General features: G+C 43.6%; 1 protein-coding gene across 1 annotated transcript; it reads right to left on the bottom strand.

Moving 5' to 3' along the window:
- Positions 1-1,707: 1,707 nt before the first annotated feature.
- On the bottom strand, positions 1,708-5,936 carry LOC308672958 (uncharacterized protein; the record flags this gene model as incomplete). The annotated part of the gene is made up of 2 exons (XM_081336274.1): positions 5,696-5,936; positions 1,708-2,914 (listed from the first exon to the last, which is right to left on the bottom strand). The coding sequence occupies exons 1-2, from the start codon at positions 5,884-5,886 to the stop codon at positions 1,708-1,710; spliced, it is 1,398 nt and encodes a 465-aa protein (XP_081192400.1). The 5' UTR covers positions 5,887-5,936.
- Positions 5,937-24,248: the final 18,312 nt, after the last annotated feature.

Here is a 24,248-nt window from a genome sequence, read left to right as displayed (position 1 = left end):
GGGGTTGGGGGAGCTCCAGGAGGTCTCTGGCGGGGGGGCGGTAGGCAGGAGACTCATCCTGTGAGGTGAGGCGAGGCAGGGTGGGGGTGCCATTGCCATGGGGCAAGGCAAGGGCTGGGGCAACTGCTGCCTGACACCATCAGCCCCCGCACACAGGGGCCAGCGAGTGCATGGGGGCCAACGGTGTCCGTAAGTAGCCACAGCCTGCCGGCCCCTTGACAGGCACACTCTGGGGCTCCGCAGCCTGTCGCCAGCAGTTCAAAGAAGCTGCCTCCGAGATGGATGGTCGGCCAACAGCTGAGGAGGCGATGCAGTGGGTTGTGCCTTGGAAAAGGAGAGCATGCAAGCCCAGGAGGGACGGGATGTGGGGGAGGTAAACCAGCCGTGCCGGGATGCATCCGGCCACATGGGACTTCAGCAAATTAGCAGGCGGCTGGTTGAAGAGGGACAGTTGCCACCTCTGGGGGATGGCGCGGGTGCCCACAGAGAGGGCTCTGAGTGCCGCCTCTGGCACTCGTGCCATAGGTTCCCCACCACTGTCTTAAGACAATCATTTCTAAGTGGAAGAGGCCACTTATTCCTGCCCTTTGAGCACCCACAGGATCTACTATCAGCTGATGTTGGCATAATTTAAAAGACTCTTGCTGGACAATCAAAGACCAAGAGTCGGCACCTTCCAAGAGAATAGAATAACAGAGTTGGAAGGGACCTTGTAAGTCATTTAGTCCAACCCCCTGAACAAGGACACCCTACACCCTTTCTGACATATGGCAGTCCAGTCTCTTCTTGAAAGCCTCCAGTGATGAAGAACCAACAACATCTGAAGGCAGTCTGTTCCATTGATTGATTGTTCTGTCAGGAAATTTCTCCTTATTTCCAGGTTGAATCTCTCCTTGATCAATTTCCATCTGTAATTCCTTGTCTGGCCTTCCGGGGCTTTGGAAAATAGGTTGATCCCCTCCTCTCTGTGGCAGCCCCTCAAATATTGTAACTTTGCTATCATGTCTCCCCTGGTCCTCCTCTTCACTAGACTAGCCATGCCCAGTTCCTGCAACTGTTCTTCATATGTCTTAGCCTCCAGTCCCCATATCATCTTTGCTGTTCTTCTAAGAGGACTAAGAAAGATAGATATCAGGGCACGGGAGCTGCTGCAACAGAGCACAACCCCTGGATCTGTACTCTTTCATCAGCAACTGGGTCAGGCTCCATAAGTAAATTTAGAAGAATAGAGTAGAGTAGAGTAGGTTAGAGTAGGGTAGAGTAGAGTAGAGATGTGGGCACATCTTTCATCTCAAACAGGTAGATGTTCTGGGCTAGCCCTGCTCATCCTTTATGGCTCATCTCAACACTGCCAAGCATCAATTACATTCAAACTGTACCGACAACGTAGTGGCACTTGGGTGTATTCAGCCTAGGAAGGAATAGTTCTGTTTTTCTTCCAGACAAAGTTCTTGCTTTGGTATGGAGGCCTGCCTCCCACATTGAAGACTGTGTCCTTGGCCCATGGCCCAATGGGCTAAAACATCCCATAAGACCGATAGTGGGTTGTTATGCTTTAGTGCATCCTTTGACCAACAGCTGCAAACCATCTGGACTTTGGCAGAGAAGGAGAGCAGACAGCACTCCCATCAGTTACACTACTAACCCAGTCCCTCCCTCTTGTAAAATAAGATAGATTTTTTTTTGCCAATCAAAAAGATGGAAAGGTCAAACAATTGCCATGGGATAGGACTCAGCTTGAGAAGCACATGGATAGTAAAACAGGCCTTGGACCTGCCTCTTACGTGACTGTTTGGTACATATGTTACGTTTAACATAGACTAAGCCACCGATTGCCAAGAGGACGCAGAGAACAAGCCCAGTAGAAACCACAGGGATAATGTTATTTTGTACCATGGATTGAGAAGGGTGATTGCAGTCTTGTGGGACCTTTGGTCTGGACGTTAAAGTACTCTCATTAAAAGTTTCCGGGTGATAACCTGGAACTGGGAGAGCGTTTGAAGGTTTGGAGAAAGTTCTATCCGAAGTACCATTTCCGATAAATAAAGAAGTTTCTCTGGTGTCTTCTTCACGGTCTCCATCAATCACCCCTCGAAGCCGAACAGAATTGAGGCCGTTTCCATCAGAGCTGGAAGGTGCGCTTGAATGGCTACTAGAACTGGTAGGAAGTGGAGCCGTCGACTCCTCAACTGACTGTGGTTTATGGTTTGTGCTGAAGCTGCTTAAAGACAAACGGTGGCGTTGATCAGAGGAGCTTGAAAGCGTGATGGGTATTGTAATCAACGCCTTATCTTTCGTGACAAATTCCAGGAGAAGCTTGCTGATGGAAGAGTTCCTTGAAGGAGGTGTTGAAGTCAGAGTCTCTGGAACAAAGGCAGGACTCTGGGTGCTTCTTTTGTCAGTTCCTGGAAAAGGCACTGGAGGGGACACCAAACGCTGAGTTGTTCTAGCGAAATCCCCCAGGCCTTTCTTCGTTGGTGTGAAATGCTGCCTGAATCTCTGGTGCCCCTCAGTGGTTTCTGATCTTATCTTGTTATTTGCAATCAAGCCAGACTGAAGGGTGGATTTATCAGCAATGGTTTCTGGTTGAGGAGTCAACCACGTCGTAGAAGATGTTGTGGTCTCTAACCAAGCCAACCCTCTTTCTATGAATGGTTGGGGATGTTCTGTGGTTCTCGCAGGAAGTATTGCTGTCTTGTGGGAGGTTGTGCTAACCTTTTTTGTGGGCTGAACGTGACCATCCACCTCCAGCACAGCCCCTCCTAAATGTCTGTTAGCTGCAGGGAGATTTTCTGTGGTGGTACCATATCTGGAAGGTGAAGGAATAGTCCTTGCATCTATGTCCCGCATAACTTTCTTTACCCAGTCATGGTCTCCGTTGGCACACAAAGTTCTGTTTTTCTTTGTTTTCAGTCTAGAGAAAGGAAAGAGGGGGGGGGGGGAAACCAGAGTAAGAATAGATGGAATGGACATATTAACATTCCAGGACATTTTAGCATTTTTAAATCCCACTAACTTTCAGTAGAATGCCTTTAATTTTGAAGTATTGGGTCATCTCCTGACCCAAGGATAATAAAATATAATTTCTGGATTCCAAAAGCATTAATTGCTCCCCACAAACAGGTAAACCACATTCACACAAGCTATGAAAAGAATGGTTGGGTTTTTTGATAGGCAGAACCACATCTGGTGCAATCCCAATTTAACCTAGATTGGTGTATCGTACAAACTCACAAATTAATATAGAAAGACACCACTGGCTGAAAGACTCTGCTCCTGTGGCTCAGGAGAGGTGGAGACCATGGGACACATACTCCTTTGATGTTCCTTCTCTAGAGCTATTCGGAAAAACCATATCCTCCCCATAATTGATAGGTATCTTGGTCATTCGGAAAGTATTTATCTCCAGTGGCTGCTTAAGGACGAGCAGACAGTGATCCCGATGCAGGTGGCTAGATTCTGCGCAGCAGCATTGGGGATTCGCCAGAAACATAAACAAACATTTTAGATCTTTTTAATAATCTTTTATAATTAATTTTATTACGTGTTTTTATCCAGCATTATCTCAATGTTATTTTTATTGTCAGGCCAGTATGATTCAGTTTTTCTGAAGGCAGCTAGGTTTTGTTATACTGTCTGTAAAACTAGGCAGACCTTGGTCACCCATTGATTACATCATCAATTGTAATATATTGCTATGTCTTCTTGTGTTTGGTTCTGTTTCGTTTTGTCTTATTTGAATGTTTAATTTCTGTGTTGGCCTTTGGCTATAATAATGAATTGAAATGGAAAATAATATAGCTCAGCTGAATAGCACAGACAACAGGCCCCATCCCTGAATTACAGTGTTTGCTGTGTTTGATTTGATTTTACAGTAATTTAGTTTTTTGTCTGGTTCTGCTCACCTTCAAAAGTTAAAAAAAAAAGTTGGAAACCAAATTTTTTTATTTTTTTTATTTTGATCCCATTTATATCCCGCCCTTCTCCAAAGACTCAGGGCGGCTTACAATTTAAGCACAAACCAATGTGCTTAGCAGTAGCCTTCATTCTATGTATATGCCTGCTTATTAGGGCTTTCACACACACACACACCCCCAGCGGCATTATTACAAAGTCAGCTTATTGCCCCCAACAATCTGGGTTCTCATTTTACCTACCTCGGAAGGATGGAAGGCTGAGTCAACCTTGAGCCTGGTGGGACTCGAACCTGCACTAATTGCAGGCAGCTGGTGTTACTTAAGGAGGCATTAGCCCACTGCTCCACCAAGGCTCTTTTAAAAATGATCTCTTGGAAGTCATAAATAATAAGCAGGTCAGTCAATTTCATCTAAACTCAGATGAAATATTAAAACAAGAGCAGGCTAAAGATTTTACAGATAGCCCTCAACGTACGACCAGAATTGGGATGGAAACTTCCATTACTAAGTGATATGATCGTTAAGTGAGTCACACCTGATTTTTACAACTTTTCTTGCCATAGTCCTTAAGCGAGTCTGATTTCTCTACTTCCCCAGGATGCTGCAACCATTGTAAATAGATGCTGGTTGCAAGCACAGCGAGTGTGGGGATGCCGTGACAATCATAATTGCGAGGATCAGTCAAAGTTACTTTTTTCAGTCCTGTCATAACATCGAGTGGTTGTTAAATGAATGGACGTAAGTTGAGAACTACCTGTAAAATGCTCTTCTCTGCTTTGGAGCTTCTATGGGTCAGGATACCAAGCGGAAAATGGTGTTGACCCACACTGGCAGTTTGCCCCTCAACCTCGGTGGTCTGCAGAGAGAGGCTCTACCTGCACTCATGCGTAGGACATGGTCAAAGAGTCAAAATGGCACCATGCTCACCTGCCTGTTTGCCAGTTTGCATTACATGCACAACACACATAAAAATGGGCAGGGCTTCAATTGCATGGGCGGGTCCACCATATTGACTTTTGTGCCCCCGACACTCCTAGATACACCTTGGTATCCCTAGGCCTTAGTTCACAGTTTGCCCAGACATCCTTTGAATGGAGCTGAGTCCGCCTCTCGGGTAAACAAGAGCTGTTGTGGCACAGTGGTTAGAATGCAGCATTGCAGGCTAACTCTGCCGACTGCCAGCAGTTCGATCCTGATCGGCTCAAGGTGGACTCAGCCTTCCATCCTTCCAAGGTTGGTGAAATGAGGACCCAGATTATTGGGGACAATATGCTGACTCTGTAAACCGCTTAGAGAGGGCTGTAAAGCACTGTGAAGCGGTATATAAGTCTAAGTACTATTACTATTGCCCTTCCTTCCTTCCTTCCTTCCTTCCTTCCTTCCTTCCTTCCTTCCTTCCTTCCTTCCTTCCTTCCTTCCTTCCTTCCTTCCTTCCTTCCTTCCCTTCCATGGAGCACACTGGTTAGAATATAGTATTGCAGGCTAACTCACAGCCCACTGCCAGGGGTTCAATCCTGACCAGTTCTATCCTGACTCAGCCTTCCATCCTTCCAAGGTCAGTAAAATGAGGACCCAGATGGTTGGGGGCAAATATGCTGACTCTGTAAACTGCTTAGAGGTGGCTGTGAAGCGGTATATAAGTCTAAGTGCTATTGCTAAGTGTTATTCCTAAATACCCTTCTTGAGCTCTGTGCAACGGCTCTGAAAAACCAGCATAGAATTCTTGTCCAAGCCTTTGAACTGGAAGGAGAAAAATATTGTGATAAAAGGGCACTTACATGACTGATGTCTTTGCTCTGCAGGTGCTAACTGTGTAGCTCTCTAGTATACTTGAAGGATATTTGTACTCTGTAAACCTCAGGCATTCAAATGTACAGGTTTTGGTTGCAACAGGTTCTCCTGGAACAAGGAAACAATCCAAGAAGAGTTTATTATTCTCAATATATTTGTAGACAAGTACTGTATACATATTTATGTCATTTTATTATTTTAATGTCATTATAGATAATATTTTTTTTATTATTTTCAAAATGTCTTTATGTACTGCTTACGGGCCATTTGTTGTTTTCAATGTATTGATAGAACATTTTATTATCTTTAATATTTCTAGCAATTATCTTTATATACCATTTGTTATTTTTAATGTACTGATGTACTGATAAACCATTTTTTTATTCTTTAGCACCTCCAGAGTCTTAATATATCTGGGCATTATTTGTTATTTTTAATATATAGATAAACTATCTTTAAAAAAAAAACACTTTAGTGGACAGTTGCATCAGGAAGCCTCTGATGTTACTATCTTACTTTTCCAATCAGTCACAAGAACTCATAAAACTCAACAAGTCTTGCCAGCCCTTCATTTTTCGATCAAAGAAACGTGATGACCTCTTGAGCCAATGAAACAACTCCTTTATCTTTTTGATACACCTTTCATCAGAGCCGATTGTCTCAGCCTGCCAGACATACAATATCTTTTTTCAATTTCAAGAAAACAATAAAATACAAACTAACATATAAAGGAAACAAGGCAAGCCGATAAAAGCATAAAGTTACACAGTGACCCAAAAATCCCCCAAAACAAATATATTCAAAAGTGACTTTTTACTTTTTCCCAATATGGAGACAATAATAAAATATAACTTTTCTCTAAGTTTAAATGAATCAGTACTTAAACATCTTTAAAATGCTAACTATCAACATTAAGAAATAAGCAATATTCATAGTTTCATCTAACCTATATTAATCTATCTGTCTAGAAATCATAACCGTATATTTAACATGGCACAATATTTCTCTAATCAAACCAGATCTCATCCTCAAATTCCAAAGATCATTTTTTTTCCTCTCCTTTTTTGCAGGAAATCTAACCTGTTCTCTAAGACAAGTGAGGTCTCTTTTAAACACAACAATGGGGATATTTGCTCCAGGACCAACACCCAGGCATGAAACCACAACACGTTTATCCCAGTCAGTCAGTTGCTAATCCAGTCAGGCTTCTTACATTTATATCAGGGGTCCCAGACCACCACCCCAGCTGCAGCAGGAACTGGGCATGGCTAGTCTAGGGAAGAGAAGGACCAGGGGAGACATGATATCAGGATTCCAGTATTTGAGGGGCTGCCACAGAAAAGAGGGGGTCAACCTATTTTCCAAAGCACCCAAATGCCAGAGAAGGAACAATGGATGGAAACTGGTCAAGGAGAGATTCAACCTGCAAATGAGGAGAAATTTTCTGGCAGTGAGAACAGTCAACCAATGGAACAGACTGCCTTCAGGATCGTGGAAGCTTCATCACTGGAAGCTTTTCAACAAGAGACTGGACTGCCATGTCAGAAATAGTGTAGGATCTCCTGCTTGGACAGAGGGTTGGACTAGATGACCTACAAGTCCCTTCCAAGTCTTCTCTTCTCTTCTCTTCTCTTCTCTTCTCCTCTCCTCTCCTATTCTATTCTATTCATTGCATTCCATATTCTATTCTATTCTATTCTTATTCCTATTCCTATTCCTATTCCTATTCCTATTCTTATTCCTATTCTATTCTTATTCCTATTCTATTCTATTCTATTCTATTCTATTCTATTCTATTCCATTCTATACTCCATTCCATTCTATATTCTATTCTATTCTATTCTATTCTATTCTATTCTATTCTATTCTATTCTATTCTATTCTATTCTATTCTATATTCTATTCTATTCTATTCTATTCTATTCTATTCATTCTGTATCCTATTCTATCCTATCCTATCCTATCCTATCCTATCTTATTATTCTATTCTATTCTATTCATTGCATTCCATATTCTATTCTATTCATTGCATTCCATATTCTATTCTATTCTATTCTATTCTATTCTATTCTATTCCATTCCATTCCATTCCATTCCATTCCATTCCATTCCATTCCATTCCATTCTATTCTATTCTATTCTATTCTATTCTATTCTATTCTATTCTATTCTATTCTATTCTATTCTATTCTCAGGAACTGGCTGCAATTCAACATTTTAGGGACACAGGCTCCCCACCACTTAATATCTGATTAACCTTGTATCTCAGAGAAGACTTCATGGTAACTGAGTGATTTTATTGGTCTAATCATAGGTCGTAATAACAATAATCTGGTAAGGCTGTAAAAGACAGTAATAAAGAGTACAGTATTAGAAGGAAAAAGGTTACAGCAAGGTGAAGTCAAAGCTGCAGCTAAGAACTTAAAATTTTTCTTTCTATATTTAAATGACTACAGAGTAAAAGTAGCACATTGGTTCTGATGGATGGACATATGTCCGCAAGAAGACAGGTCAATTTTTCAAGAACCTTTGAGTTTACCTACTACAAAATGTTTGGCTCCAATTTCATTGTAAACGAGGCAGTGAAGATGAAATCCAGAAATTGTAAGATGGAGAAAGCTTACCCTAAATTCTTCAACACTCTGAAACAAAACTGTTCTAAAAAACCTCACAATCAACAGCCCTCCATTCGATGACATACAGGTAGTCCTCACCTTATGACCCCAACTGAGTCTAAAATTTACGTTGCTAAGTGAGACATTTGTTAAGTGAGTTTTGCCCCATTTTATGACTTTGCTTGCCGCAGTTGTTAAGTTAGCAACCCGGTTGCTAAGTGAATCTGGCTTCCCCATTAACTTTGTTTGTCAGAAGGTCTCAAAAGTGGATCGCATGAGCCCGGGACACGGAAACCGTCATAAATATGAAACCAGCTGCCAAGCTTCTGAATGTTTGATCACATGACCAAGGGGATGTGGCAATGGTTGTCAGTGTGAATAATGGTCATAAGTTATTTTTCAGTGCCGTTGTAACTTTGACCGGTCACTAAACAAATAGTTTTAAGCCAAGGACTACCTGTATATATTTTATTCTGAACAGTTGTCAATTCCCAACATCTGGCTCTGATCAGCTGAGTAACGAGGAGAGGTTTCCCTCACTGCACGATACCTTCCCCAAATCTCTAAATTGCAAACATTCCACGAGGGCACATCTTATCTACGTACATCTGGATTCCTCTCTACAGTAGTCACCAGAAGCTTACAGCTGTTTTGTGATATTTGAGTTTTCTTATAACTCTGCAGCTTCAGCATTCCCACAGGCGAAGTCCACGGTCACAACACCTTTGCAGCTTTTAAAGAAACCCAACCCTTCCTTCTGCTTTTTATTTTGCATTGGTGTGAGAATTGCTTCATTCTGAGAGCAGACGATAGTTGGACTCAGGTTTTTTCCAGGAACCTTGCAACTAATGTTTCTCAACCTCAGCAACTTGAAGATGTGGGGACTTCGACTCCCAGAATTCCTTAGCCAGCATGCTGACTGGGGAACTGTGGAAGTGGATGCCCTCACATCTTCCAAGTTGCTGAGGTTTAGAAACGCTGATTTAGGATCAGATTCATTTCCCCACACACACACACACACGCACACACCTCTAATGGTTCAAAGACATCTCCAGATGTGTAACTTCTGGATCTAAAAGTCTGATCCAAAGATCAGTAGAGCTTTGTCGGCTGGGGAATTCTGGGAGCTGAAGTTGCTGAGGTTTAAAATCACTGATTGAGAATCAAATTCATTTCCCGTCATTTTTCCCCACATCTTGAACGTAGGTCTGTAGCGTCATCTGTGAAACTTTGCCCGTTGGGGAATTCTGGGAGTTGACACTCACACGCCTTCAGGTTGCTAAGATGGAGAAGCACCAATGTGTGGTGTCTTTCAGGATTTGGTACAATCTGCTGCTTTTATGGGATCCCTGCCAAGGGAAAGGATATCAACCAGAAACAGCTGAGGAGGGAGCTTCAGTCACATGCTTGCAGCCACCTCCATAATTTTTTTTTGACACCCCCTCCATCGGATGCTACTTGCCATAAACAGGGGGAAATAAGCAATGCGACTTTCATTTAGGGATTTGGAAACAGCTCCCAGGAAGTAGGAATCTGAGCAGATCAATTTCTCTCATAAAAATTAAGATAGTTGCAACTGATTACAGAAATGACTCCAAAAACAGAATGGGCCTGAGAGAAAGATATCACACACACACACACACACACACACACACACACACACACACACACACACAAACATTGTTTTCTCAAGAGACTAGAGATACTGCATCTTTAAAAAAAGGACTTGCCTTGTTTGACAGAGGAATAAATCATGGGCAGGCCAAAGTAAGGAATTCCAGTTCAGTTCCAGAGAAAAATATTGGCTTAGCTACAAAGCGCCAGATGCAAATTGCCTGTTGCATTTTTCCACATCTAAAACCAGGAGGAGCCTTGGGATTGATGGTGTGCACGGATTCTTTTCTTTCAAACTCTGCTTGGTTGCAAATACCCCCCCCTACACTGCTAACAGCCCCCAAAGGGGTTTCCCATCCCAAGCCAAGCTGAGTGACAAATACGTCCAGCTCTGCCAGGATAGGCACGAATTGCACAATCCTGCCTTGTTTTAATGCTCTGAGCGCCTTTGTGCAGGGGTGATGGAGGAGCAGGGGTGTGACGGATGAAGCAAGAGTTTTGTTTGTCTTAACACATCCACGCAGTTAGAGTAGAGACTTCTGGGGCTGTTCATAACAGCTACTCCATGGATCTCGCCTCCCGAACTATAATAAACAGCATTATTTAAAGGCAGATGCCTGGGGCTGTCGGGATTACACCCATCTCTATACGTGAAAATCAGGTAGACGTCATGTTTTCATTTTAGCAGGCTTTGGCAATCTTCAGATGAAAGATACTCTACTTCAGGACAAGCTGGGGGGAAAAACCCGCTTTTTGCATATCTCCAGGAGTGAATCACACTTTTCCCTTTTTCTGTCTTTTGCACACACATGCCTATGGGGTTTCACCTGCACGATCCCTGTTTCAAAATCATTCCGACTTGCAGATTTATCTCTGTGGAAGGTAAAACTGCAGAAGTGGCCTGGCATTTGGCCAGCTCTCTACAGTATAAAATAGTGTAATAGACTGGATTCCAGGCACTCTATCAATGGATTCCCTGGAGCAGAGGTAGGCCACCTTGGCTCTTTTATGACTCGTGGACTTCAACTCCCAGAATTCCTGAGCCAGCCATGCTGAGGGGAGAGGGAGAGGTTTCCAAGCTGAGCCATGCTGGCTCAGGAATTCTGGGAGTTGAAGTCCACAAGTCATGAAGGGGCCATACTTCCCTATGCTGGCTCAGGAATTCTGGGAGTTGAAGTTCACGGGTCATAAAAGGGCCAAGGTTGCCTACCCCTGGTCTAGGCCAACCTTGGCATCTCTATGATTTGTGGACTTCAACTCCCAGAATTCCTGAGCCAGCGTGGCTCAGCTTGGAATCCTCTCCCTTTCCCCTCAGCATGGCTGGCTCAGGAATTCTGGGAGTTGATGTCCACGAGTCATAAAAGAGCCAAGGTGGCCTACCCCTGCCCTAGAGATATGATTTTTAAAATAGGAAAAAAGTGGAAGGAAGAAGGGTTGGCAATTTACAAAGCAGATGCTCCCTGCTTCTAGTCTTATATGGGCTCAATACATATTGAACTATGCAATTATGGGTGTCTCACCTCTTGAAAAATGTTTCTGGATTTTTATTTTTATTTTAATTTTTAACTGCTCCTCAAACTTTGGGAAATTGCTGCCGTCGTCTTCTGAAGTTGGTACAAATGAAAGAGGAAACCACCCAGATATTGTTGCTTTGATCTAGGAGGGGTCAAGTGCTGTGGTATCCAACATGCCAACATCCACTGTGCTGGCTTATTTCACCTGAGCATCAAGGTCCGTGCAACTGGGCAACATGAGAAGCAAGAATTAGCCCGATTTCAATAAGGTGTCTTTCTGCTATAAACCAGGATAAATACAGAATCTTAGAACACAGAGCATTGCTTATTATTGAATTTAATTAGTTGGCTGGGGAATTCTGGGCGCTGAAGTCCACCCATCTTAAAAGTTGCCAAGTTTGAAACACACTTGATTTCAATTGTCTTTACTTGAACTGAAATTAAAGTACTGTTTTCTTCTGACACCACTTCAAGATAAATCTTAGAGAGGAACGCAGGCTGCCAAGAACAGAGCAGAGACCCACCGCCGGGCAGAGAGAATTACAACCTGACTATAGGAAAAAAAATGCCACTCAGAGTGATAGAGAAAAATCCATTTTACAGCCTTGTAATCAGGGAAGGTGCCAAAGATCACAGGATTTAGCTGTTAATCAGTAGAAGCTATATCATTTTATTATTTCAAAGCCCAGATTGTAATACTCAGTTCAGACAGAACAATTTTTTTTTAACACCAGTCTTTTCAAGGCGCAAAATACTATAAATTTACAGCCTTTTACTTAGGGAAGGTGGCCAAGGATCAAAGGATTTAGCTGTTAATCAGTAAACCTGATATCATTTTAGTATCTCAGGGCCCTTAATGCGATACCAGCTCAGACAGAATTGATTATTTATTATCAGTCTTTTCAAAGCACAGAGTAATATAAAGAGACAGAAGGATTTAGTCCCTTTCTTTAAGAACCATCACGTTAGAAAGTCATTTTCTGAGCTATTTGGCCTCCTATCTGGAATCTTATCAAGATAGCAAGACCTGAAAATTTTTCAGGCATTGGAAAATAAGCAGAAAAATCCTTAACCAACTCTGGAATTACAAAGTTAAACTTGCTTTGCAGCAATACAATGCAATGCAACATTTCTTTGTTGCATGCCATTGAGCGTTGTTTGTTTGCTAGTGATTGCATACACCTTGGGGAGAAGAATTTAAAAAGTCAAGATGTTGCCATGACCATATGATCAAAGCCTTGCTCCCTTTTTATTGTGGATCAGAAAGGTGATGCTATAAAAGAAGGGAGGAGAGTGTTTTTTATAACCCACCTCCCAGAGCCACATCTGGTGTGCACAAATGTATGTCTTTTGGACATAATGTCAACATTTGTCATCGGTCCGCATTTAATTTTTTCCCCCAAAGCAGCAAGGGAAGAGATCTTACAAGGAGATTTAATTAACTCTTTTGAAATTGTTTTGTCTGTGGACTTATTTTTTTGAGGCTGCTACGACTACAACTATGACTTTTTCTTCTTCCTCTTTTTTTCATTTTAAATACATAGAATAACAGAGTTAGAAGGGAACTTGGAGATCTTCTAGTCCAACCCCCTGCACAAGCAGAAGATTCTACACCATTCCAGACAAATGGTTGTCCAGTCTCTTCTTAAAAGCCTCTAGTGATGGAGCACCCACCACTTCTGAAGGCAAACTGTTCCAGTGTTTAATTGTTCTCCCTATTAGGAAGTTTCTCCTTAATTCCAGGTTGCTTCTCTCCTTGAAAAGTTTCCATCCATTGGTTCTTGTCTTACTTTCTGGTGCTTGGAAAATAGGTTGACCCCCCTCTTTGTGGGAACCCCTCAATATTACTTTGTGAATACAGTTGTGCCTACTGTATTTTAGAAAGCTAAAGCTATTATATACTTATACATTAAAACTCTCCTGCTTGTAACCTTCAATTAGCCCAAAAGCACAGAGCGCAAAAATGTTTTGAATCGAGAATTCGCTAATTTAAAAAGGCAAACAAAATCAGGGTCCCATTAGTCCCATCAAATTGAAATTTGAAGGGTCTTCACACCAGTTACATCCACAAAGTTGCAAGCACTGCAGCATCGCTGTAATCAGCTCTGGTTTTTGTTATGTATATAGATGTATATAGTTGGGTGATCATATTAGCAGTGGCCACTGACACCACCTGGTGGCGCTCAGTGGCGTAGCGTGGGTTGTCAGCACCCGGGGCAAGCACCCGGCCGCTGCACTGTCCCTCCCCCAGATAGTCGCACCGCACGCCTGGCACCCCCCCCTCCACAGTCGGCGGCGACCCGGCGGCTCGGATCGAATTCGCACAGCCAGCGCTGCAGTGAGAGAGAGTGAGTGAGCCAGGCAGGGGCAGAGAGCTGCAAGTGCGAGCGCGCCCCCCCAGATGTTGCGCCCGGCCCCCCCTACGCTACACCACTGGTGGCGCTATACTGCGACAGGATTGGCTGGCTTGCGGACGGCGGGAAATTCAGTTAAAGGGATTGGCCTGGGGTGTACCTGGCCAGGTATATAAGGGATCAGGCAGCCCCTTTGTTCCAGTTCAGTCTGACCACAATAAAGAGCTGATATGCTGCGCTCATCTGCCTGGGGTCTTTCCATGCGGTCCACGCAGTCCAAAACCCACTACACAATAGTTTTAATCATGGTTTTCAATGCTCCCTGCCAACTTCCCACAAATGAAATCAATGGGGAAGCCAGCAGAAATTCAGAAGTCCCTGAAGTCCCGCTGCTCTTTTGTCTGCCCATAGTTACTTTATTTCTCTTGTTTGTGTAAGAAAGTTTCTCTACAGTCATGGATTGTCATATCTATATATCTATGTTTAAATCCTTATCTACTGTATATCTATATATCTGTCTATCCAGCTTGTATGTGTATATGTATATAAAATTTGTTCCCCAGAGTATAATAGTCTTCATTCTCTTCACTGCATCAGTGTAACAATGGCAGTCATCGATAATCTAAATATATCATCATTTTAGAATAGAATAGAGCTGGAAGGGACCTTGGAGGTCTTCTAGTCCAGCCCCCTGCTCAAGCAGGAGAACCTTTTCCATTTCAGACAAGTGGCTGTCCAGTCTCCAGTGATGGAGCACCCACAACTTCTGGTGGCAACTTGTTCCACTGGTTAATTGTTCTCACTGTTAGGAAGTTTCTCCTTAGTTCTAAGTTGGTTCTCTCCCCGATTAGTTTCCATCTGTTGTTTCTTGTCCTTCCCTCTGGTGCTTTGGAGAATAGCACCCTCTTCTTTGTGGCACTCCCTCAAATATTGGAATACTACTATATATGTGTATAATATATACTAATAGTATATAATATATAATAATACTATATAATAATACCCTGAGTCTTCAGAGAAGGGCGGGATATAAATGTAATAAAAAATAAAAATAAATAAAATAAATAAAAATATAAAGGGAAAGAGAAAATATTTTGGGTTTCTTTACTGTTTGATTTGTCCATATTTTTTATCAGGCGTGGGATGCGGTAGACATGACACTCTTACACAGGGGTAGGCAACCTCGGCTCTTTTATGACTCATGGACTTCAGTTCCCAGAATTCCTGAGCCAGCATAGCTGGCTCAAGAATTCTGGGAGTTGAAGTCCATGAGTCATAAAAGAGCCAAGGTTGCCTACCTCTGCTCTTACAGAATCTCAAGGACAATTCAAATTACAAAGTCCAAGCAGCAGGCAGTCAAACAGCAAAACAACTCCATATCATGGGTTTTTGACTGCCGTCTTCAGCCATTAGAGGAAAAAAGAATCCAGGAGAACAGCCATGCTTCACAACCACACATCATTGCAAAATATTGGATACCGGCATGCTTTGAAACAGGTCCCGCAGGACTATTATGGCGGTGGATCTGGTGGATCTGGCCAAGGCACTTCTTTATCCAACATTTTGCTTCCCAGAGTGGCCAGCGTGATGTCAGGTGCTCTTAAGCAGCAGAGAGAGACCTCTGTCTCTCCTACCATTGTTCCCCTAGAAGAGTATTTTGGAGACGTGCTGCCCCCAACTCAGAGATAACATTCAGTTTTCAAGTCTGATAGCGTTCAAAGGGTCTGTCCTTCAGCAATGAACCCAATCCTCTTTGAAAGCTATCGAAGCTGGCGGCTGCTATCACCAGGACCTCTGATCATCAATCCCAAACGTGAAATTTGCAGAGTTCACTACTATTTGGTTGTATTAAAATACAAATAGCAAATACAAATTTGCTCTGTGCATTTATTATATATTTGTAACAACAAGAATATCTCAAGTTTTGAGATATTGGCTGTATCAACAGAGGCATTGAATCAAGATCATGCAAAGTACTACTATCTTTTCATAAAACTCTAGTAAGGCCACACCTGGAATACTGCAGCCAATTTTGGTCACCATATCACAAAAAAGATGTTGAGAGTTTGAAAAACATTCAGAGAAGAGAAACTAAGAGGATCCAAGGCCTGGAGACTAAAACATACGAAGAACGGCTGCAGGACTTGGGTTTGGCTAGCTAGTCTAAAGAAAAGAAATAGGGGCGACATGATAGCAGTGTTCCAGTATTGGAGGAGTTGCCACAAAGAAGAGGAGGGGGTCACGTTATTCACCAAAGCACCAGAGGGAAGGACAAGAAACAATGGTTGGAAACTGATCAGAGACACAACCTGGAATTAAGGAGAAACTTCCTAACAGTGAGGACAATGAACCAGTGGAACAGCTTGCCTCCAGAAGTTGTGGGCGCTCCATTACTGGATGTTTTTAAGAGGAGACTGGACAGCCACTTGTCTGAGATGGCATAGGTTCTCCTGCTTGAGCAGGGGGCTGGACTAGAAGACCTCCAAGGTCCCTCCCAGCTCTATTCTATTCTATTCTATTCTATTCTATTCTATTCTATTCTATTCTATTCTATTCTATTCTATTCTATTTGAAAGTATGAGAGAAGAACTGTCAAAGCAGTTTTAACATAAATACTTTATGGTAGCCCTTAAAATAGGGAAGAAAGTCTTTTGGAAGTGTTCATACAGGTCATCCTCAATGTACGACCACAATTGAACCCAAAATTTCTGTTGTTAAGTGAGATATTTGTTAAGTGAATATTGCCCCATTTTACAACCTTTGTCACAACTGTTAAGTGAATCACTGCAGTTAGTAACACGGTTGTTAAGTGAATCTGGCTTCCCTTTTGACTTTACTTGTCAGAGGGTCGCAAAAGGGGATCATGTGACCCCAGGATACTGCAGTGGTCATGAATATGAGTCAGTTGTCAAGCATCTGACTTTGAACACATGACCTTGGGGGATGCTGCAATGGTTGTAAGTGGGGGAAAATGGTCATAACTAACTTTTTTCAATGCTGTTATACCTTCAAATGGTCATTAAACGGACTACCTGTATATGTCTTAAAAACATATACATAGGAGCAATCAAGATGGCAGCCACAATATTATGACCGGCACAAACAAAGCGCACAAAGCTGCAATCGTACAATTGTGGTTGTCATCTTGACTTTTTAAAAATATTCTGCAGATGTTCCTGGTTTAAAATATGTGAATAAGCACAGTCATCAACAGGTTTTCCTAGTCTGATGGAATCCATGACGTAAAAACGTACTCAGAAGGCAAATACGATTGATTAAGCTTTCTTCAGAAGCTTTCACTTCTTTATTATCTTTCTGACAAATGCTGGAATATTCAGGATCCATTTCAGCAATCACAATTAGTGTGATAATCTAATGAAAGAACACTTCATGCCCATTTTTTTCTATTATGTCATTCGCCTGATATTTATTTATTTTATTTTTTTTAATTCCATTTATATCCCGCCCTTCTCCGAAGACTCAGGGCGGCTTACAAGCTTAGCAGTAGCCTTCATTCTATGTATATGCCTGCTTATTAGGGCTTTCACACACCCCGCAAGCGGCATTATTACAAAGTCAGCTTAATTGCCCCCAACAATCTGGGTCCTCATTTTACCTACCTCGGAAGGATGGAAGGCTGAGTCTACCTTGAGCCTGGTGGGATGCGAACCTGCACTAATTGCAGGCAGCTGGTGTTACTTAAGGAGGCATTAGCCCACTGCTCCACCAAGGCTCTATTAACATTAGACTTCCAATGAAATTCCCATTGTTGCACAATCACACCATGTACCCACTTAGTCATTCGGCCTTTCATTTGTTCAGTATGGGATTCAAATGTTAGCAATTAAACATTTACAGAATAGTGCACTATTGTGATGCAGGATAGACAACTGGAATGTAGGACGCCAATAAGGGGGAATAGTTGTCACTTAGGGTTGACATTGAGGGATTCTTGGTACTCTCTGAACCTGGTGGTTTTCTTGCAGACGTTTCATGACCCAATTAGGTAACATCATCAGTGCTAGAGGAGTGGGGTTTGGGAGGAGGAGGAATTGGGTATGTCTAGTCTAATGAAGAGAAGGACGAGGGGGGGACATGATAGCAGTCTTCCAATATCTCAGGGGCTGCCCCAAAGAAGAGGGAGTCAAGCTATTCTCCAAAGCACCTGAAGGCAGGACAAGAAGCAACAGATGGAAGCTAATCAAAGAGAGAAGCAATTTAGAAATAAGGACAGTGAGGACAATTAACCAGTGGAACAACCTGCCTCCAGAAGTGGTGAATGCTCCAACCCTGGAGGTTTTTAAGAAGAGACTGGACAGCCATTTGTCTGAAATGGCATAGGGTTTCCTGCCTGAGCAGGGGGTTGGACTAGATGACCTCCAAGGTCCCTTCCAACATTATTATTATTATTATTATTATTATTATTATTATTATTATTATTATTATTGTTGTTGTTGTTGTTGTTGTTGTTGTTGTTGTTGTTGTTGTGTTGTTGTTGTTATTTATTATATCATTATCATATCATTATCATATCATGATTATGATTATGATGATGATGATGATGATGATGATCATCATCATCATCATCATCATCATCATCATCATCAACAACAACAACTGTGGGTTCCTTGATGCTCTCTGAGCTTGGTTGTTTGGCAGACATCTCATTATCCAACTAAGTAATATCATCAGTGCTAAAAGGGAGTGGGGTTTGCAAGGAGGAGGAGGAGGACTGTGGGCCCTTGATGCTCTCTGAGCTTGCTGGTTTGCTTGCAGACATCTTGCAAACCTCTTCAAGAAAACCACCAAGCTCAGACAGCACCAAGGACCCCTCAGTGTAGGAAGCATTAAAGGAACTTCACGGCCTTCCGTGGGTGCAGACTTTCAATAACTGCATAGATTTTTTTTTCTTCACGGCAATCTGTCCCCAGCCTGGCCTTGGATCTTGTAATAATGCAGCTATCTCTGCAGCAACCTTGCTGCTGATTGTCTCGCCTTCCAACTTTCCCAACAGCAGAGTACCGGGTCTTGCACTGATAGACTGATTAATGATTGATATGTTTTTAAGTCAATTTCAACTCTTAACAACCACAGGCATAGACTTTCACCCACACGACCTGTCTCCAACTAGTCCTGCAGGCCTTCCATGATGGCCCCACTGTCGCTGCAAGCCGAGACCCTCTGCCTTGCTGCTGGCCAAATTCTTCTCTTCCCTTCCACCATTCCCAGTTTTTTTGGCTTCTCAAGAGTGCTGAGCCTTGCACTGAAGGATAGCTGACCTGCTTCCAAATCAGTATCGACAACCCCACAGATTGTTTCCCAGGACAATCAATCCCTAGCCTATTATCCCTTGGTGCCCCCATCACCACTGGGACTGGGTCCCTCCTACGTGCTTCCTCCTTCTTCCCTTTCTTTCCACCTTTCCCAGCATCAGAATCTTCTCCAGAGAGCTGCTAGGAGGTCTTCCCATAAAGTGTCCAAAATATGGTACTTTCTGCCTGGTCATTTGTCCCTCGAACTCTGAGTTGATTTGTTCAGGATGCATTTGTTTGTTTTGCTTGCTGTCCAGGGCATTCTCAGGAAACCAAGCATTCTCTGGAAACCAAACATTCTCTGGAAACCAGACCTTCTTTGTACCTCTCTCCTAAAAACCTGCTTCTGGAAGTAAACCTGCTCATGATGATAGTGAAGTGAGAACCCAGCAGGTGGATTGGGGTGGGGAATGGCTGGACCAAAAGGGTGTGGGGGAGAAGCTAGCAATATCTGGTTAGCCATGAGGTTACAGCCAAACATGTAACAGTCAAAGCTTCCAAAAAACACAGACAGCAGGTGGAGAAAATCAGTTCTGGAGCCCTTGGTGCTCTCTGAGCTCAATGGTTTACTTGCAGACCTCTCATTGTCCAAATAGGTAACGTTATCAGTGCTACAAGGGAGGAGGAGGAGGAGGAGGAGGAAGAGGAGGAGGAAGAGAAGGAGGAGGAGGAGGAGGACTGTGGGATCCTTGGTGCTCTCTAACCTCAATGGTTTACTTGCAGACCTCTCGTTGTCCAAATAGGTAACGTTATCAGTGCTACAAGGGGGGAGGAGGAGGAGGAGGAGGAAGACTGTGGGATCCTTGGTGCTCTCTGACCTCAATAGTTTACTTGCAGACCTCCCGTTGTCCAAATAGGTAACGTTATCAGTGCTACAAGGGAGGAGGAGGAGGAGGAGGAGGAGGAAGAGAAGGAGGAGGAGGAGGAGGACTGTGGGATCCTTGGTGCTCTCTGACCTCAATGGTTTACTTGCAGACCTCTCGTTGTCCAACTAGGTAACGTTATCAGTGCTACAAGAGAGGGGGGTTTGGGGGGAAGGAGAGGAAGAGGAGGAGGAGGAGGAGGGTCCTTGATGCTCTCTGAGCTTGGTGGTTTGCTTGCAGATATCTCATTATCCACCTAGGTCACATCACTAGTGGTGATGATGCTACCTAGCTGAGCACTGATGATCTTACCTAGTTGGGTCATGAGACACCTGGAAGAAACCCACCCAGCTGAGAGCACCAAGGACCCCACAGTCCAACCCTGAGCTACAGAGATCCTCTTCTGTTGGAACCACATATGTGCATCAGGGACTTCAGAAAGCCCAGAAATGGGGGTAATGTGCATGCAGGCAAACCTCCCCCAACTTCTTCCTGCACAAATGCCTGCAAACGGGGAGCAGCCCCGCCCCCCACACTCCTTTCTAGCCCTGCCGATGACGTTACCTAGTCGGGTCGCCAAACATTCTGCAAGCAAGCAAGCGACCAAACTCAGAGAGCACCAAGGATTCCGAAGTTCAACCCGGAGCTATGGAGGTTCCCTTCTGTTAGAAAATCAGTTGCCTTGGCGAAACATCCTCAATTCTAAGAAACATTCCTGTGTTTTGCATTTTTCCCTTCCCTGCTCTGGATTTCCTGCCCAAGGAAGCCCACAAGCTTAGATCTCTCCCAGTTTACCTTTTGTCATGGAGGCAAAGAGAAGCTAAACAGTCAAAGGGGAAGACAAGTGATGGAGGTCTTCCTTCCTTTCCTGCCTCCCTCAAAAACTGACCCTTCCTGGAATGAATTTAGAAGCGGAGGGGAGGCTAAACCAACCTGCCACTCCTACTCTGCCAATCAAATCCATCCCCTTCCTCAAAAAAAGATGACAAGAGCTGAAGAGACCAAAAATCTATTTAAAAAATCCAGCGTTGTCTTTTTTTACTGTCCCTCTCCTGCCCCTCCAGTTGGCTCCCCCCCCAAGTCCATTCTTGTCAAGGTCCACCTGAGTATTTTGGAAAGCCACATTTTCCAAGTTTGTATCCTCTAGAGCAGGGATCTGCAACCTTGACAACTTTAAGACCTGTGGACTTCAGCTCCCAGAATGCTGGCTGAGGAATTCTGGGAGCTGAAGTCCACAAGTCTTAAAGTTGTCACAGTTGCAGACCCCCGCTCTAGACATGTCAAAGTATGCTCCCCATCGGCCCTGAGCAGCACGGGGGCTGGACTAGAAGACCTCCAAGGTCCCTTTCAACTCTCTTATTCTGTAATCCTGTGCAGGTAGTCTTCACCTTACAATCACAATCTGAGCCCAAACTTTCCAAGGCAAGAGTTATGTTGTGATGTGAGTTTTGCCCCACGGTTTTACTGTTTGGTTGGGGTTTTTTTTAGCCACCGTTGTGAAGCAAATCACTGCTGTTCTTAAGTGAATCATGCAGTCGTTAAACGAAACTGGCTTCCCCCATTGACTTTGCTTGTAGGAAGCTGACTGTGAAGCTTACCAATGATGAGCACGTGATCCCAGGATGGTGCAACTGCCAGTTGCCAAGCATCTGGATTTTAATCACGTGACCATGGGGATGTTGCAATGGTCCTAAGTGTAAGAAACGGGAGTTGAAGTCCACAAGTCAGAAAAGGGCCAAGTTTGAAGACCCCCGGGCTAAGCAAAAGTGTTGCGCATGAGCAGGTGTGTTTCACCCTCATCCCCTTTGGAGGAATCGGTGCACCCTCGCTGCAGCCACCTGCTTCTATTCTGGGCCTTCCCACATGGCTAATGGAAGGAAATATTTCTCTGCTTTTCCTTCTGCAAGACCCCACTGCACCCTCCAAAGCAAAAGGGAGTTGTGTGGTTTTGCACCGAAGGCATCCCATTTCTCCGGATCCTGTTGCAACATCCAGGGCTGGTGTTTGAAAAGAATCTGAGCCATGCTCAGCATGTTTAAAACCAGCCCAGCTGCATATCCCTGGAGGACAGAAAGAGGCATCACTGTGGTTTCTCAAGCCGGCCAATTGGAAGCCAGGAAGCAGATTGACGCCAAGCTTTGTGGGAGAAAAGAGGCTTCTGGTTGGTCTTTCAGCCAAATCATGAAGGGATCCAGCTGTTTTGTTTGCATCAGGCCACAGCAATAGCAGGAGGGAGAACTGTTCACTGCTAAAGGCGCTTAATACTTCAACAACATCTGGCAATTACGTCCCACCGATGCAGGGTCCCACTGCTTAGCCACTTTGAAACCTAGTTGCTACGTGGAGGGGAGACCACTAGGAAATCACAGGCTAGCCCAGAGAGGGGGAGGGAGTGGGAAATCCAATCAACCTTCTCAGAAAAAGTAAAACCAAAGTGGGCAAACCACTTCCATATTTTCCAGAAGAAAATTCATCCGAAAGAGGGGAAGATTTATTCCCAGATCCTATCTGATGAATCCACAAAGCCAGGAGGCTGCAGGAGTTGTGACAAGAAGCAACAGGATTCTGCTTTGGGGAAATTTCCAGGCAGCGCCAGCCACTGGGCAAGCTGCCACTTCGTTTCCTCCAGTATTCTGGGATGACAAATATCTCCAGAAAGGAAATTAAAGGGTGGGGGAACCACCAGAAGGGAAAGCCACCGAGCAAGAGTGGGGCAGCCTTGATTTACCAGGCTCTGAGGCTGCCTGGAGCTGTGCAGATACTGGTGTGGTAGTAACTCCCTAGGGTGGTAAAGGTAGCCCTCGACATACGGCCACAATTGAGCCCAAAATTTCCATTGCTAAGTGAGACACTTGTTAAGGGAGCTTTGCCCCCATTTTACGACCTTTCCTGCCACATTTCTTAAGCGAACCACTGCAGTTGTTCAGTTAGTAACCCGGTTGTTAAGTGAATCTGGCTTCCCCCTTGACTTTGCTTGTCGGAAGGTCACAAAAGGGGATCCCCCAGGGCATTGCAACCGTCACAAATATGAGTCAGTTGCCGAATGTCCAAATTTCAAGCACCTGACCACGGGGATGCTGCAAAGGTCGTAAGTGTGAAAACTAACTCACTTTTTTCCCCCTGTACTGTTCTAGTGAATGGTCACTAAACAAAACTTGAGGAGTATCTGTATTTCTTAAGCTTGGTAAGTTGAAGTTGCCTAATCTTCAGTTCCCAGAATCCTCCAACCAGCATTTTTTACGAACCCTCAGACCTCCCAGCCAGCGAGTTTTAAGACATGTGGTTTCCAACTCACAGAAAACCCCCAGGTAGCATGCTTCGAGATAGGTGGATTAACTCCCCAAATTCCCTAGCCTGCCTGCTTTAAGATCCCCGGGTTTCATTCCCAGAATCCGCCAATCTACGCACCTTAAATTGGCAAAGTTGAGAAACACGGCCTTAATGTCCGAGAATCAGAAGCGATCGGACAACCAAGAAGGGACATGATTCAGGGTGCAGGCACGGCCTCCTTCACACCCCAACTCCAGCACCTGAACATGTGCAGAGGGGAAGCAAGAGAAACGTCCCCTTGCCATCGTTGAGGGCTTCCATACTGGACTACAAGTGGCAGACGCAGCTGGGCGATGAAGAAAACAGTCAGGGATTGTGTCACCCAGAGAAGCTGGCTTAGCGAAAGGCAATTTCTTTCTTTCTTTCTTTTCTTTCTTTCTTTCTTTCTTTCTTTCTTTCTTTCTTTCTTTCTTTCTTTCTTTCTTTCTTTCTTTCTTTCTTTCTTTCTTTCTTTCTTTCTTTTCTCTCTCTCTTTGTCTCCCTTTCTCTTTTTTCTTTTTCTTTCTTTCTCTTTCTTTTTTCTTTCTTTCTTTCTTTCTTTCTTTTCTCTCTTTCTGTCTCCCTTTCTCTTTTTTCTTTTTCTTTCGTTCTTTCTCTTTCTCTTCTCTCTGTCTGTCTCCCTTTCTCTTTCTTTTTCTTTCTTTCTTTCTTCTCTCTCTCTGTCTCCCTTTCTCCTTTCTTTCTTTCTTTCTTTTTCTTTCTTTCTCTCTCTCTCTCTTTGTCTCCCTTTCTCCTTCTTTCTCTCTCTCTCTTTCTTTCTTTTCTCTGTCTCCCTTTCTCTTTCTTTCTTTCTTTCTTTCTTTTTCTTTTTCTTTCTTTCTTCTCTCTCTCTCTCTCTCTCTCTCTCTCTCTCTCTCTCTCTCTCTCTCTCTCTCTCTCTCTCTCTCTCTCTCCATTAAAAAATCCAGCCATCCTTCCAGCTCATTTAGTAGGTCAGA

Source organism: Vipera berus (assembly GCF_964194415.1).
Source record: "Vipera berus genome assembly, chromosome: 10".
Classification (NCBI taxonomy): domain Eukaryota; kingdom Metazoa; phylum Chordata; class Lepidosauria; order Squamata; family Viperidae; genus Vipera; species Vipera berus.
The sequence above is the reverse complement of the archived record's forward strand: the minus strand, read 5'-3'. Positions and strand labels throughout refer to the sequence as shown.